The sequence below is a fragment of the Rhinolophus sinicus genome, chromosome 2, assembly GCF_057876585.1.
Source record: "Rhinolophus sinicus isolate RSI-liver-muscle chromosome 2, RSI-T2T, whole genome shotgun sequence".
Classification (NCBI taxonomy): domain Eukaryota; kingdom Metazoa; phylum Chordata; class Mammalia; order Chiroptera; family Rhinolophidae; genus Rhinolophus; species Rhinolophus sinicus.
This window is the reverse complement of record NC_142502.1, coordinates 8,729,764-8,743,523: the sequence shown is the minus strand read 5'-3', so window position 1 is coordinate 8,743,523 and position 13,760 is coordinate 8,729,764. Positions and strand designations below refer to the sequence as shown.

The 13,760-nt window shown below is 44.2% G+C and overlaps 1 protein-coding gene across 3 annotated transcripts in view; it reads left to right on the top strand.

The window, feature by feature from the left end:
* The window catches only part of ZDHHC14 (zDHHC palmitoyltransferase 14), a 249,325-nt gene that overhangs the window by 126,467 nt on the left and 109,098 nt on the right, over positions 1-13,760 (top strand). For all 3 annotated transcript variants that reach the window (XM_074333749.2, XM_019749318.3, XM_019749308.3), the window contains exon 2: positions 8,828-8,988. In XM_074333749.2, the coding sequence (XP_074189850.2) occupies positions 8,828-8,988 (161 nt within the window). The remainder of the gene's footprint in view (positions 1-8,827; positions 8,989-13,760) is intronic.

Genomic DNA, 13,760 nt, shown 5'->3' with positions numbered 1-13,760 from the left:
TTGACTATCTAATGATTAAACTAATTTCTGTTTAGTTGAAAATGTCTTGGTGTTGAATAATCCCTTCCCCAGGATACTCATAGCTGACATTGAACATCGGGCTTAACTCCACGAGCATTGCCAGGGTTTGGGAGGTTTCATTTGTGTGGCTTTTCATCCTTCTCATTCACAAAGGCCTCTTTCCCCATCCTGCCATCCTTGGACCCACCTCCAACCCAAGGAAAGAAAAAGGGAAGCTATCAGGAGTCTAAGACTCCGGGTAGCCAAAGGGTTTGCTGGGAAGTGGAGGACTGTGCCCAGGGGGGTGGGAGGGGGGCGTGGGCCCTCCCTGCACCTCAGGCCACCTCCTGGGCTGTCTCGTTAGGTCGAGTTGTTTTTCTCACTGTGGCCTAGGACCACCAGTGTATAGTTGTCTCTGGCTTTACTATAAAAATATCCAGCTTCAGATGGAAATCTGTAAGAGTGGCAGAAAAAGAATGTACTCTAGTTGAATTCCTGTCAGAAACTGTGTACAGACGAGAGCTGAGATGGGAGATAACTGAGGTTTTGCCTTCTTCAATATATGAACATCCGTACCCTGACTCACGCCGGTCTAATCAGCGCAGTATAAGGCGACCTGCAGAAATCAAGGGCTTAGCCCTGAGGTTTTGCTTTAACGTGGAATATGTGTTATCATCAACCATCTTCTCCAGTGATGTTGATTTTGAAAAAGAACAGGCAGATGTTAATATTTTGGCAGTCCCACCTTTTTCAGTTCAATATTTTTATGCATTTATTTTTAATCACATATTTTTCCACTGCAAAAATTAGTTGTATTTAATTAAGGAAACTTGGAAACCATCGAAAAGCCCACAAATCACCCTCATCATAAGATAACATTTTAGGTCGTATCCTTTTAGTTCTGAGTATAAATGTGTTTTTGAAACAAAAATGGGGTTATCTCGACTCTCCTTTGTAGTCTGTTTTTTAGTTCATCCAACAAATATTTATTGGAGGCTGACTGTGTGTTGGACCCAATTCTGGGCACTGGGGTTACCTTTGTGAACAAGCAGACAAAATTCCTCATCGCTTTGAGCTTTTTTCCAGTGGGAGAGTCAAACAGTAAAGAAGTGAGCACATACAGTACGCCAAGCAGGGGTGAGTGATACGAGAGAGAAGAAAGCCCGGAAGGGGACCTGGAGTGCAGGGGTGCTGAGGGCAGGAGGGCTGCAATTGTACCTACTAGAGTGGTCAGAGAAGGCTGTCCTGGGAAAGTGGCATTCGAGGAAAGACTTGGGGGAAGCGGAGGGCTTTGTGGCTCTCTGTAGGAAGGGCCTTCCAGGCAGAGGGCACGGCACACGGAAGAGCCCCGAGGAGAGGGGCGCAATTAGCATGCTCCAAGAACTACAGCGTGGGCAAGGTGGGGGAGTAGACGATGAGATCCGAAGGAACCAGGCCACATCGCTTGGTGGCCTCCACGCGGACGTGGGCTTTGAGCAGAGGAGTGTCGTGATCGGACAAGCTTGCAGAGCGTGTCTTGCCAGTGGGGTACATTGCGGACAGAAGTGGAAGCAAGGGGAGGGGTTGGGCATCCCAGCTTTAGATGGCATTAGGTTGACACTGTGTGGAAAACCTTCAGACCTGGACACCTGAGTCCAAAAGCTGTTCAGAAGAATCAGACTCTGAGTGTGAAGATGTCTTAGGAATCCTCTGGGCAATTTATTTCACTCACGTTTTTAAAATATCTGTATAAGAGCGATAGATGATTTTAAAATTGGCTTGTAAGTAAGCCTAACAATGGCTCTTTTAATAAGTATAAAAAAGATTCCAAGTGATTAGAAAACATTGTCTTGTTTGGCACATTTTTCCATAATGATACATCTTAAAATGTTGGTACCTTAGATTTGATGAAATACAGAATTATGAATAGAACCAAAGGCCTGCTAAGACTTTCCTATACAGAGTTGCCCAAATGGGAGTGGACACCCATTCAAATGCAAGACAGGGTCGGAGGCAACCCCACCTTAGAATTCTGAGGTTTAGGGCCAGAGCAAATCCGGAGTCTCTTCCGGATGAAGGCCTCCCCTAACACACACTCCCAGCATGCCCTGAGGCAGGGAACTTTCCACGAGGACCTCTCTTGTTCTGCCAAATTCTTAAAGGGTTCAGCAAGAAAAGCGAGATGATGGTTACTGTGGCCAGATAGTTCAGTGGCCATACACCATCTGAAAATGACACAACCATTTGGTCAAGACACGAATGGAAAATCTGCGAAGTATGGTTGCCATGTCTCAGTAATCATGTTAGGTCATTAAAGAGCTAGTTTGAGGGCAGAGGAATGTTGGTTTTCCTCCAGTGGTTCACACACTAGCGAGAAGCCTTTGGCTTCCTGGAATTTTAAAGCAAACTCGAAATCACTTGGCGAAACCTTTGAAACATCGCAGTTTTCCCAGCAATCCTTGCACATTCTCAATAGCAGACAGGTTTATTGGGCTGTTTACGCACTGTGATTTGAAGCCTGTATTTTTAGGCTACAGATTCCCAGGTTCTGTGTCTGTAACTGGACCTATCTGGGTGGTCTGGGGACCGCAAGTTAACAATAAAGACACCGACTCTGTCACATGGGAGGAGCTCTGCAGGCTGCAGGCAGGGCTGTGCTGTGTTTGGAGACGCCCCTATTTGGGCATCTAGCTGGGCATCCCTGCAGAGAGACGCCACTCTGAGGATTGCCCCTCCCCGGCCTGGGGCGCGCTTCTCCTGCCTCCTTCCCTTAGGGAGCCTGAAAGCTACCATGAAAGTAGACAGATGAGCCTGGGGAGCTTTTGATGACGTGGTGAGTTATCTTTCTAGTCTGCAGATTTATATTTGGGGTTCTACTGTCACCCATCCATTCTCTCCGGGCTTGAGTTTTTTTTTCTCAGTTTTCTCTTGTTATATTTTTCCCCTTTGGTCCCTGGATCTATTTATTTAAATTCCCTCTTTCCGTATAATATTGGTAGATTCATCATTATGTGCAAGTAGTAAGAAGGGACTTTGCAGATGCAGAGGGGATGGCACTCTTGAGAGTTTGATGAAATCATCTCTTTGTTGCTTCCCTGTTCTAGAGTTGTGAGTGGTTGTTATTTCTGAATCTACTCTTTCCTCTATTTGTCTCCGAGTAATGTGCTTATCTTTCCCCTGTAATGGTACATTTCTAAGTATGTGATTAAGGAACAAATCATAAGAGTAATGGTGTTTATGTCCCTGCCTATAAATGAAAAGTACATTTATTTTACAGAGGCTCATATGAAAAGGAAAAAGATCATTTTTATGGCAACTCTTACCACGTCCATTCTTCACAAAGCTACTCTGTTATTATTTCAGACATGTGAGTCATTGGCTCAGATTATTTCATTTTATGATCATTTGCCTTAACTGTTTATTATGGACATGCATTGCAATCAACTCTGAAATTTGAAATAATAGGTTAATGCTGTGGTTTCTGAAGCATAGAAACCCTCTTCGAGTACAGCGTCAATGAAGCAAGGCCCCTTACCTGTCCTATATAAACTTCAATTGTTTACCTCATTTTGGTGTGTAAAGAATAGTATTCTCATGCTTATGCTTTCAGAATAGAACAGAATGTACAGGATGGAACAAAAATATCAAACATAAACCACGTTGTTGTCATGGGTCACGAGCTACAATTAACAGGACTTATTTTTCTATGTGCATCCATTTGCAGGCAAAATAGTAACAGATGACTCAAATTGTTTTGATATGGAAAAGGGTTCTCCACTTTTTGGTCCAATGGCCAGTTGGTTTTAATGTCTCTGCTACATCTTATTAATATTGTTTTGTTTTTGTTGTTACGTAAAGTTAATCTTCCCCCAACGAATGTCCTGTGGAAAAACAGAGACCTAGCTACCCGATAATAAAATCCAGGTTTCCTATCTGAAATGTTTAAGAAATTAATTTAGTCCCAGGACTTTTGCCCAAGTCATCAGTTTTATTTCAAATTACAACATGTGAGCCAGTCAGTGTCTAAAAATGAATGCACAATTAATGACAGTATTGGTTCTGGGGTGTCAGTATCTGTTTGATGGTAAAATAATTTTGTCATAATTAATGGCAAAACACACTAATTGCATGGTGTCAGATAATATAGCACCCAGAAAACAGTTCCGCCCTTCATGGGTAAAAAGCAAAACACAAATAATTATTTTTACCAAAGGTGTGAGAAGGTTGCTATTAGAACTGAAAAAAATTCCTTCTAATCTTTGGCAGTGCTACATTTTCTACTTACTACCTGGGAACGGACTTCTTTCCCTCGAATGTACAATGAGTTAACAGTTTGTAATAGGCATTCAGTCATTGTATCGAAAGTCAAACAGCTCACACTGATGTGTGTGAAGCGTTGTAAAGTCTTTCCATCATGTTAGCATTTGTTTGGTCTGGTGCTGAAATAGCTCATTTCTTTTATGTTATGAAAATGCATGCTTTCAGATTCTTATTCCTCCTGTCACTTTCCCATTGAGCTTTATGAAGACGAAGACTCTGGTAGCCTGTTTTCCACACAGCCCTGGACTGTATGTAGGTCACAGTTCTTCTGACCGAAAGAGGACTCCATTTGGTGTTTATAGCTTTGGCAGCTGCCTCGTCATCTTGTATCAAATCCAGACCCTTGGGGGAAGGACTCTTCCTCATCACAGATGGCGCTCAGAATTGGGGATCCCAGCCACAGTTGCTCAGGCATGTGAAGGAGCCATTTTCAAGTTGTCTGAACTCGGGCTAAGAATTATTTTTGCTTCTCGAGGTACTTGAGCTGCTAAGCCCTGCCGATGGCTGTGTGTTGAGTGAGATTTTACACTAGTCTCGCCTCCTTCCAGAGGTCTCACGATCTGTCATGAGCAGGGTCTGCTTCCTGCCTTGTCTTTCCCGGAAGGACTGTGGGTGTTCTCGGCTTTTTCTGAGCAGCAGCTTGAAGGTGTGTGTGTAGCACTGGTCTCTTAGTCTGCTTAGGGGCGTGAACTCTGCTGCTTTGATTCAGAGCGTTGTTTAAGATTTTGAAGAGAAATTAACATGGTTCTTTGTCACACAGAAGCAGGTAGGACAGGGGACCGTCACAAAGCACCTCGTATTGTACGAAGCGGTACCAATATAAGGCTAGAACTTTAGAGCATGGAGGGATTCGGGGTTCTAGTCAGTGCTTACGGAATGTGTTCACGTTGCACACTCAACTCCGTGAACTAACGAGAATCCACTCCTCCGAGCTCGGGAAGCCTCTTGGACATGACATGTCCTTAGCACTTGTGGGGAGGAAGTGATAGGAGCGAGCAAGCTTAGAAGATAGAGAAGCGAGTTTTAGACACAAGGTGCATTGTTGAGGTTATGGCTGATTTGAATTTCCTGCTCATTTCTGTGTTGCAGTCAAGTTCAGTCAATGGGCCCCATTCATTCAGTTATTCAACAAGTGTTTCCCAAATACCTCCCATGTATGATGCATTGTGCTAGGTGCTGTGGAGGACACAAAGCTAGACAACGCTCAGTCTCACCCTGCAGGACTCCAATCCAGTGGGTTCCCTGAGGCATGTCCACAAACAGACAGAAGTACCACAGGGAGGAGCAAACAAAAATGTTATGGGGGTTCAAAGAAAGAAGCCATCACTTCTGCTTGGGGGTGAGCCAGGAATAACTTTCCATGCAGTCTCGATAGGAACTTGAAATCTGGGGAATCTTTAACGAGCTGAGATGGGCATGAGGGCTTTCCAGATGCAAAGGGCTGGATGAGTAGGGGCCTATTTGGGAAGGCTGAGGGGTCAGGGTAGCGGTCCTCACATGTGTGACCAGGGGAGAGTGACGGAGGATGAGAAGGAGAGACCTGAGACCAGTACATGCAATGGGATATGAATGCCAGACAAGAAGCTTGAACTTACTTTGGCAGGAAAAGGGGAATTGTGGCAGACTTTTGAGCAGACATGTGTCATAGATCTGGCGGCACGGTTAGGGCAGATTGAAAGGGAGCCTGTGGCAGGCAGAGGGCTGAGATGGCTATCCCAGCTGTCCCCCAGGTGACAGAAACCCAGAGTCGAGGAATTCAGTGCAGTACTCTGTGTGGTTGGCGAGAGGACGGGAATGGGGGCAAAGCGAGATGGGAGGACGGACCCTGGGCTACCCGTTCTCTACATAAGAAAAGAGAAGGGTGGTGGTGTCCACGGGACCCAAGTCCATGCACTTGGGTTCCCATGCGGGGTTCTGAAGAGCTCACAGACTCAAGAGAACCAGATTGAAACATCTGGTAGACCCAGAGAGTAGGACACAGCTCTTCCAACCAGCGCTTCCCGGCCACCCTTCCTACCCTTCAGCCACGGAGGGCCAGAAACTGCACTTGGCCAGCTGGGGAAGTGGAGGAGGTTTAACTCAAAATTGAGTTAGAATAGAAGTTTGCACTATTAACTGGGATTGTTACACGTTTAGTTACCTAAATAAAGACAGTTTGCTACTTAAAGTGACTGAAGGATTTCCTGTTATCTACATCTCATGACCAGGAAAGTCCTGGGACCCACCTGAGTTTTCACGCCGTGGCAGGAGCAGGAGCAGGTTCAAAAGGGAGACCGAAAAGTTATATTTCAGATTCATGCATGATTCTTCCATGTTGGGCAACCAGCAGTCACACAGTTAGAAGCAACCCTGGCTGGTAGTAGGCGTTCACTTTTGAACTAGACTCTTCCTCTTCCTCTATTCCTGGACAGGTCTGAAAAACTTAACAGGCACTCAAGCGCAAATAACTTAAACCACATTGCATTGTCTCTGTGATCTCTGTAATTGTCAGGACTAGTAGATCTCCACTGCAGAAAAATACTACCTTTATAAATCCAGGACTATACACTAAGTGCTATTTGCCAGATTGTGGCATCTCCAGTTTCTTAAATGTTTGTTTATTTGACTTGAAGCTTTTTAGGACCTAAAATCATAAAATCAAATGTTTCAGAAAAACTGAAAGCCCACTAAATTGTTAGTATTTGCCTGAAAACACTTGAGGAAGAGGAATGACACTTTCTTACACAGAGCAAAGTCAGATGGATTTAAGACATCCTTTTTGTAATTCAATGCCTTTCATAAAGGGCATTTCTTTAGGTTAGACACTCTTATGTTCCTTTTTTTCCACAACAAGTTCTTTATATCTTCTTGCTCTCTTTGCCAAATTCACTTTCCTATAAGAATCTCTGAGGATGTTAAAACGGCTCTAAGTGTCTGGGAGTTTGGTTGGGGTCATATTGATGCAGAAATGACAACAGTTTTTATGGCCTCCCATGAATCCTGCGCAGAGAAGAAGTCACAACTGGTAGTTCAGCTGAAGTGTCACATGATACTGTTTTTGTTGTTTGTCTTGTTCAGTGTCTGCAGGGAGTTGGTGTGAGAGAGATGAGACATTAGAAATGTCATATATTTTTGTCTTTAAATCATATGATTCTCTTGGAGATCAGCTGCCTGGCAGGAAATCCCACCTAGTCATGTTTGGGGTCACTTCTCCGCCTTCTTCACCTTGTTGGGGAGTCTCTGGGTTTCTGCAGAAAGGGGAATTCAAGAAAGGCCTTTGGTCTTGAGTTTACAGTGACCAACTCCACAAGTCCGCGTCGTGTGCCTCTTGAAGACCTGGTGCTCTAGCTTGTTTCTGGCCTCAGCAAAGGGGGTCACGGCCTGGGGTCCTCGAGGCCTGGACTCTTGCCAACGGCTCCTTGCCATCCCATAAGGGGCCTCATCACCTCCCCTGCAAACACCGTGCAGGAACGGGGTGCCGGTCTAATCATTTCTTCTCCAGCTCCCTCTCTTTCGTCCTCGGTGTCTGGGAGAGTATCACCTGAGGAGGTGGCTCTTTGCCCTCTAGAAGTTACAGTTCTGTGATTCCGTGTCGTGTTCCTGGCGCCCATGATGTTATGGGATGTGGTAACAATGGATTGAGCAGTCATTGTAGATTCTGTCCTTCACTGAGCTCCAAGCGTTGAGCTAATGCCCACTCTGCCACCTCTGTGGAGTTACGAGCAATGACAGTGGCCAGGGCGTGGTGCTTCAAGCTGCCATGGCTCCTGGGTCCCCAGAGCCCACTGGCATAGACTTTCCCAAGGACGCCTCTCCCTGACTCACCACAATCCCAGCTGCATGTCAGCTGATGGGAATAAGGACAGTGAAAGGGTTCCATGGCATGAGTTGGGCCATGTCCGTCAATGGTAGCTCAGATGCCTTCTGGAAGAGCATGAGATTGTTATATCCCAGCTGCCTAAATCTCTGTAATCTTCTTGAGAAACTGCACGTTCATTTCCATAGCTCATTAACCTCTTTTGGGTAGATTAGCTCCGAAATATTGACAAATATGTTCTTGCTTTTTGAAGGGGGATCTGTGGTCCTCAGCATTTTATGCTCAAAGTTGTTTGACCCGGAGAGGAAAGGCTGGATCTGAGAAAGACGGTTCTAAGTTGGTATCTTTTCATATCATGCAATTCCAAGGAAGGGTGACAGGGTTATATAGATTCACGAGCTGTGTCTACAGTGCGAAGCGTACAAGCTCTGTACACCTTAATTGATTGTACAAGCAGCCTTGTTTTCATTCTTTGGCCTTTCCCGGGTAGTACTGTGGGAGCAGAAAGCCTGGCTTGTGGCTGGGACGGGAGGGCTAAATTGTCCACAGAGAGAATGGTAGACCACCCCAAATGTAAATACTTAGCGTAGGTGAATTTTTAATGGAAGCCAATTTTGCTTCTCCAAAGAAGCCTTTGAATTCTTGGAAAACATAGGCTGTTTACTATTGATGACTGACATTGTCTTTCTGTTCTTTTTCCCCTCCTCTCCTCCCTTCCCAACCTGCTGGCAGCTGCCCGTATCTAGCAGTGAAAATCACCCCTGCCATCCCCGTGGTTGGTGGCATTCTGTTCTTCTTTGTGATGGGGACCTTGCTTCGCACCAGCTTCAGTGACCCTGGAGTCCTTCCTCGAGCCACTCCTGACGAAGCCGCCGACCTGGAAAGGCAAATAGGTAACCCTAAAGATCTGCCCCTGGCCTCTGGTTGCTTCCCACGTGTGCTCAGCTGAGCTGCCCGGGCAGGAGGGCAGGGTGCTGGACAGTAACCGGGAGGCGTCCTCTAAGTCTTCATTCTCTTGGCAGCAGGATGACCTGAGTAGGAGGTGGGATGTAATGTGGTCAGAGGTAAGGCCGAGGGACTGGTGCACTAGAGGCGGGCTGGTGGTGCATCAACCAAGGCACTGCCAACTGAACTCTGTTTCCTGATGTGTCCATGAAACCCAAGAGTCTGAATCTGCTTTGAAAAGGAGCCTCCATTGTGAAGGTTAGGTAGCTGTTGGGGGCTGCTCTCTATTCCCTTTTATAATCACGTAGCCTAACTCTAGTTCCCATAATATAATATAAACCTGGAGAGGTTACATCTTAGACCACTGTCTTGTTTATTCAGCCTAGGATCCAGAATTTCCTTCATTATGGCATAAAGAAGATATATATTTGTGATATATATTGAGATGAATAGCTTTATTTTTCCTTAGATATTGAAATCCTAGGATTAAAAGCTTACCACAGTCTCCTTTATTAAGATATTAAAACAAATCCTAATTCCTTACACAACAAACTTTTGTAGTCCTTGTTTTCTACTTAAAAAGAGAGCTTTTTTCTTGCTCTTAAAAGTTTGCACTTGTGAATGTGTAGCTTTGCTGTGGTGCACTGATAATTTGACAGGAGTGGCAGAGGGGCTGTGGTGACTCAGTGTGAATGCAAGGTTTAGACATAAGAAATCATTTAACAGAGATGGTTCTCTCCATGGCCCTCTGACTCTCTGGGCTGCTCTACCCAGCCTCACTCAGCCAAAAGAACCCCCTTTCCACAGTGTAAAGAGATGCAAGTGTGGGTCTTGCTAGAGAGACCATCTCGTCTACCATTCCCACAGCTGTGTCCTCCTGGCCATCTTCCTCCATGATTTGTCCCTGGCTCACGGGAAGGGAGCAGTAGAGGAGTCAATAGTGGGAGTGTATGGTCGATAATCTGCTCAGCAGCAGCCTTCTTGTGTCCTGAGGCAGGGAAGGAAGATCAGCAGTGGGGAGACCGTCTCTTTCTTAGTCATTGCATCTTGGGGTTTTAAGACAGGGCATTAATTCATAATTTAAAGCCTTACATTTATAGCACATTAATAATTTATAAAGGCTATTGTTGAACTTGCTCACTTCCAAGCAAGTTTGTGGGGAAGACTTTATTATTTCACCCATTTCACAAATAAGGAAACGAAGCCCCAAAGAGGTTAAATGGGAGGAAGTGGCAGAGCCAGAGCCTCAAACTCAGGTCTCCTGGGTTTCAGCCCTCGTTCCTTCCAAGTTGTCATGTCAGAGGGGAGAGAGGGACGTCAGGCTCAGTTTCCTTCAAGACATAGAACTGGGCCTCTAGAAACTGCATAGTCTATGCCCCCATCACATTAGCACGTAGCTTGAAAATCCTCTACGTGAGGAGTGCGCACGGAGCCCCGCTCCCCACCCTGGTCCTTACTTGTTTTCCTGCTGTGACCCTGCTTTTGGTCCCCACCTCCCAGTTACCGTGTTTCCCTGAAAATAAGACCTAACCGGAAAATAAGCCCTAGCATGAGTTTTCAGGATCACATCCCCTGAACATAAGCCCTAATGCATCTTGTGGAACAAAAATTAACATAAGACCCGGTTTTATTTTTGGGCAAACACGGTAGTGTGAGGAGCATCTGCCAAATCATCAGGAGTGGAAACCGGTTTTCTGCCCTTCTTACAAGGATGGTGACGCGTATCTCTGGAGTTCTCTCTATACATGCAGATTCGGTGAGCACCGTTCCTATTCATCCTTGTTAATACTGAGGAAGTTGAATGATTCACTAAAGTGTATTTTTTTTTTTGCTTAAAATTGATAACCTCAGAGTAGTATTTTTCACCATAAGTATTTTTTTAAAACCAGCTCTGCCCTCATGTCCCCAGAGACATCGATTCTGTGAGAGAACTAAATGGGGTAAAGGATGAAACCGGGTTTCATTTCCTGTGAAGGAGAGAAGAGGGGCTTTAGAGATAGGACTGTGGTGTGGCAGAAATGACTAGCTCAACACATCCTCTCCCCAAAAAGGTAATGACAAAACTAGACAAAATAGTCAGAAACGGTCATTGCATGGCTATGGAATCCGACTATTTTGGGGAGCAGTTATTGGGGGAAAAACTATTGAACTTCAGGTAAGAATAATGGGTGTCTGTGGCATTCTCACCGGAGTCTGCTCCAACCCCCACCCTAAATTCTGAAGGTGAGGAAATTCTACCTGGACAGGAAAAGCCCTGAAGACCAGCAGCCTCCCTGTCTGAGGGGCTGACTTGATTTGGAGTGGAGTATAGAAGAAAACAGTGACTGAAACTTTCACCTCAAGGAATTAGAGAAGAATAAACAAAGCCAGCCCTAGAAGGAGGTATTAAAGATAAGAGTGGAAATTAGTGAAGTAGAATACAGAAAACGACAGAAAATCGGTGAGACCAAAAGTCAATTCTTTGAAAAAACCAACACAATTGACAAACCTTTCACCATACCATCCCCTCCCTGCCCAAGGAGAGAGAATATACAATTTACCCAAATCAGGAATGAAAGCAGGGGCGTCACCATTCACCCTACAGAAATTTAAAAAGGATTTGAACTTTATGCCACAAATTAGACACCTTAAAATGAATGAACAAATTCTTAGAAAGCTACAAATACAAATAAAAAAAAAAAAAGACTAAAGAAGAAATAGAAAACCTGAAGAAACCCATAACAAGTAAAGAAATTTGCTGTCCATATGTAAAAAGATGAATTCAAAAGTTAATTAAAAATGGGTAAGAGACCTAAATATAAGAGCTAAAATGATCAAACTGCTGGGGAAAACTTTCGTGACCTTGGGTTAGGTAAACTGTTCTTAGATATGCATAATCTGTAAGAGAAAAAAATTATTGATTTAAAACTTGGGTCCTTGAAACACACCGTTAAGAAAATGAAAATCAAAACACACCATTAAGAGAAAGAAAATGAAAAGCATAGACTGGGAGAAAAATATTTGCAAATCGTATATCTGATAAAGTATCCTGTTCTTACATCTAGAATACATAAAGATCTCTTACAATTGAATAATAACACAACTCATCTAAAAATGGGTAAAAGATTTAAACATAACATTTTACCAGAGAAGATACCTGAATGGCCAATAAGCACATGAAAAGATGCTCACCATCATTGGTTATTAGGGAAATGCAAATCAAAACCACAATGAAGTACCACTTCACACCCACGAGAGTGGCTCTCATCAAAGAGACTGACAATAATAAACGATGGTGAGGATGTGGAGAAATGGGAACTCTCATGTATTACTAGCAGGAATGGAAAACGTTGCAGCCACTTTGGGAAACAGCTTCCTCAAAATTCCACAAGAAGTTCCACATAGAGGTACCATATGACCCAGCAATTCGCCTCCTAGGTACATATGCAAAAGAGATGCAAACATATGTCCTTGTATTTGCATTATGCCTAACAGCCAGAAACGGGAGACACCCACATGTTCACCAGTGGGCAAGCTGAAGAGCAATGTATGGCATATCCACACGTGGAATACTGTTAAGCCATAAAAAAAGAGCGAAGTGTTGACATACGCTACAACATGGGTGAACCTTAAAACCATGATGAAAGTGAAGGAAGCCAGATCAGAAGACCATACAATGTGTGATTCTGTTTATATGAAATGCCCAGAAAAGACAAATCTTAAGTGACAGAATGCAGATCAGTGGATGCCCAGGCTGGGGATAGGAGCAAGGGATGGACACACGCAGACATGGGAGAACTTTTTCGAGTAATGAAAAGGGTCTAAAGTTAAGACTGTGGTACTGGTTGCACAATCTAATAAATTTACTAAAAATTAGCCTATTGTACGCTTACCATGGATAACTTGTGGTATGTAAGCTATACCCCAATAAACTCAAAAATAAAGGAGGAGATCAAATATATGGTGGTGGAAGGAGAACTGACTCTGGGTGGTGAACACACAATGGGATTTATAGATGATGAATTACAGAATTGTACACCTGAAATGAGCGTGCCTCCTCATTCTCATCTGTAACTGGGAATAATGACACAGATCCTGTAAGATTCCTGTCAGGGTTAAGCTCAGTGAATGGTAGTATTTTTTGAAGAGAAATTCTCCTCTTTTCCCACCCATTTCTCTCTTCACCTTCTACAAACATAGATTCTCATAAAAAGGGACCTGAAACGTGATAGGAATAGACGGCCGTGCTGGTACCTCGTGGGTCTCATACTCCATAAGGATTCCTCCCATATGTTACTTGGCTGTGGAAAAGAAGATTGTGTCCCAATGAAATCTTAGCACATTTATTTAGTACAACCTACTAAAGAAGGAAAGGTGAAAATGAGATGTGGGAACTTTTTATTATGAGGGTTATTAATTCTAATTATCCGTAGTATACCTCTCCTTCTAGAAGCTCCTAGGAGCCACTTGAAACCAGCCATCTGAGTAATTCGTTGAAGATTTGCCAAGAATCTGATCAGCTTCCCCCCCTTCAGCTTCCTGGGGAGGAGTAGGTGGTGAGCAGGAGGCCGTGTGTCTCAGAGTCTGTTACAAGTCTCTTGAAATGCCTTACTCTTCTTTTTCTGAAAGAACTTTCCCAGTAACTTACGTAGCAGCTAAAAAGACAGCAAAGAGCCACAGCAGGGGCCCAGGGAGGTCTCGCAGTGGGTTGCCGGAGTCAGGTTGGGAGCTTTACAGTTTC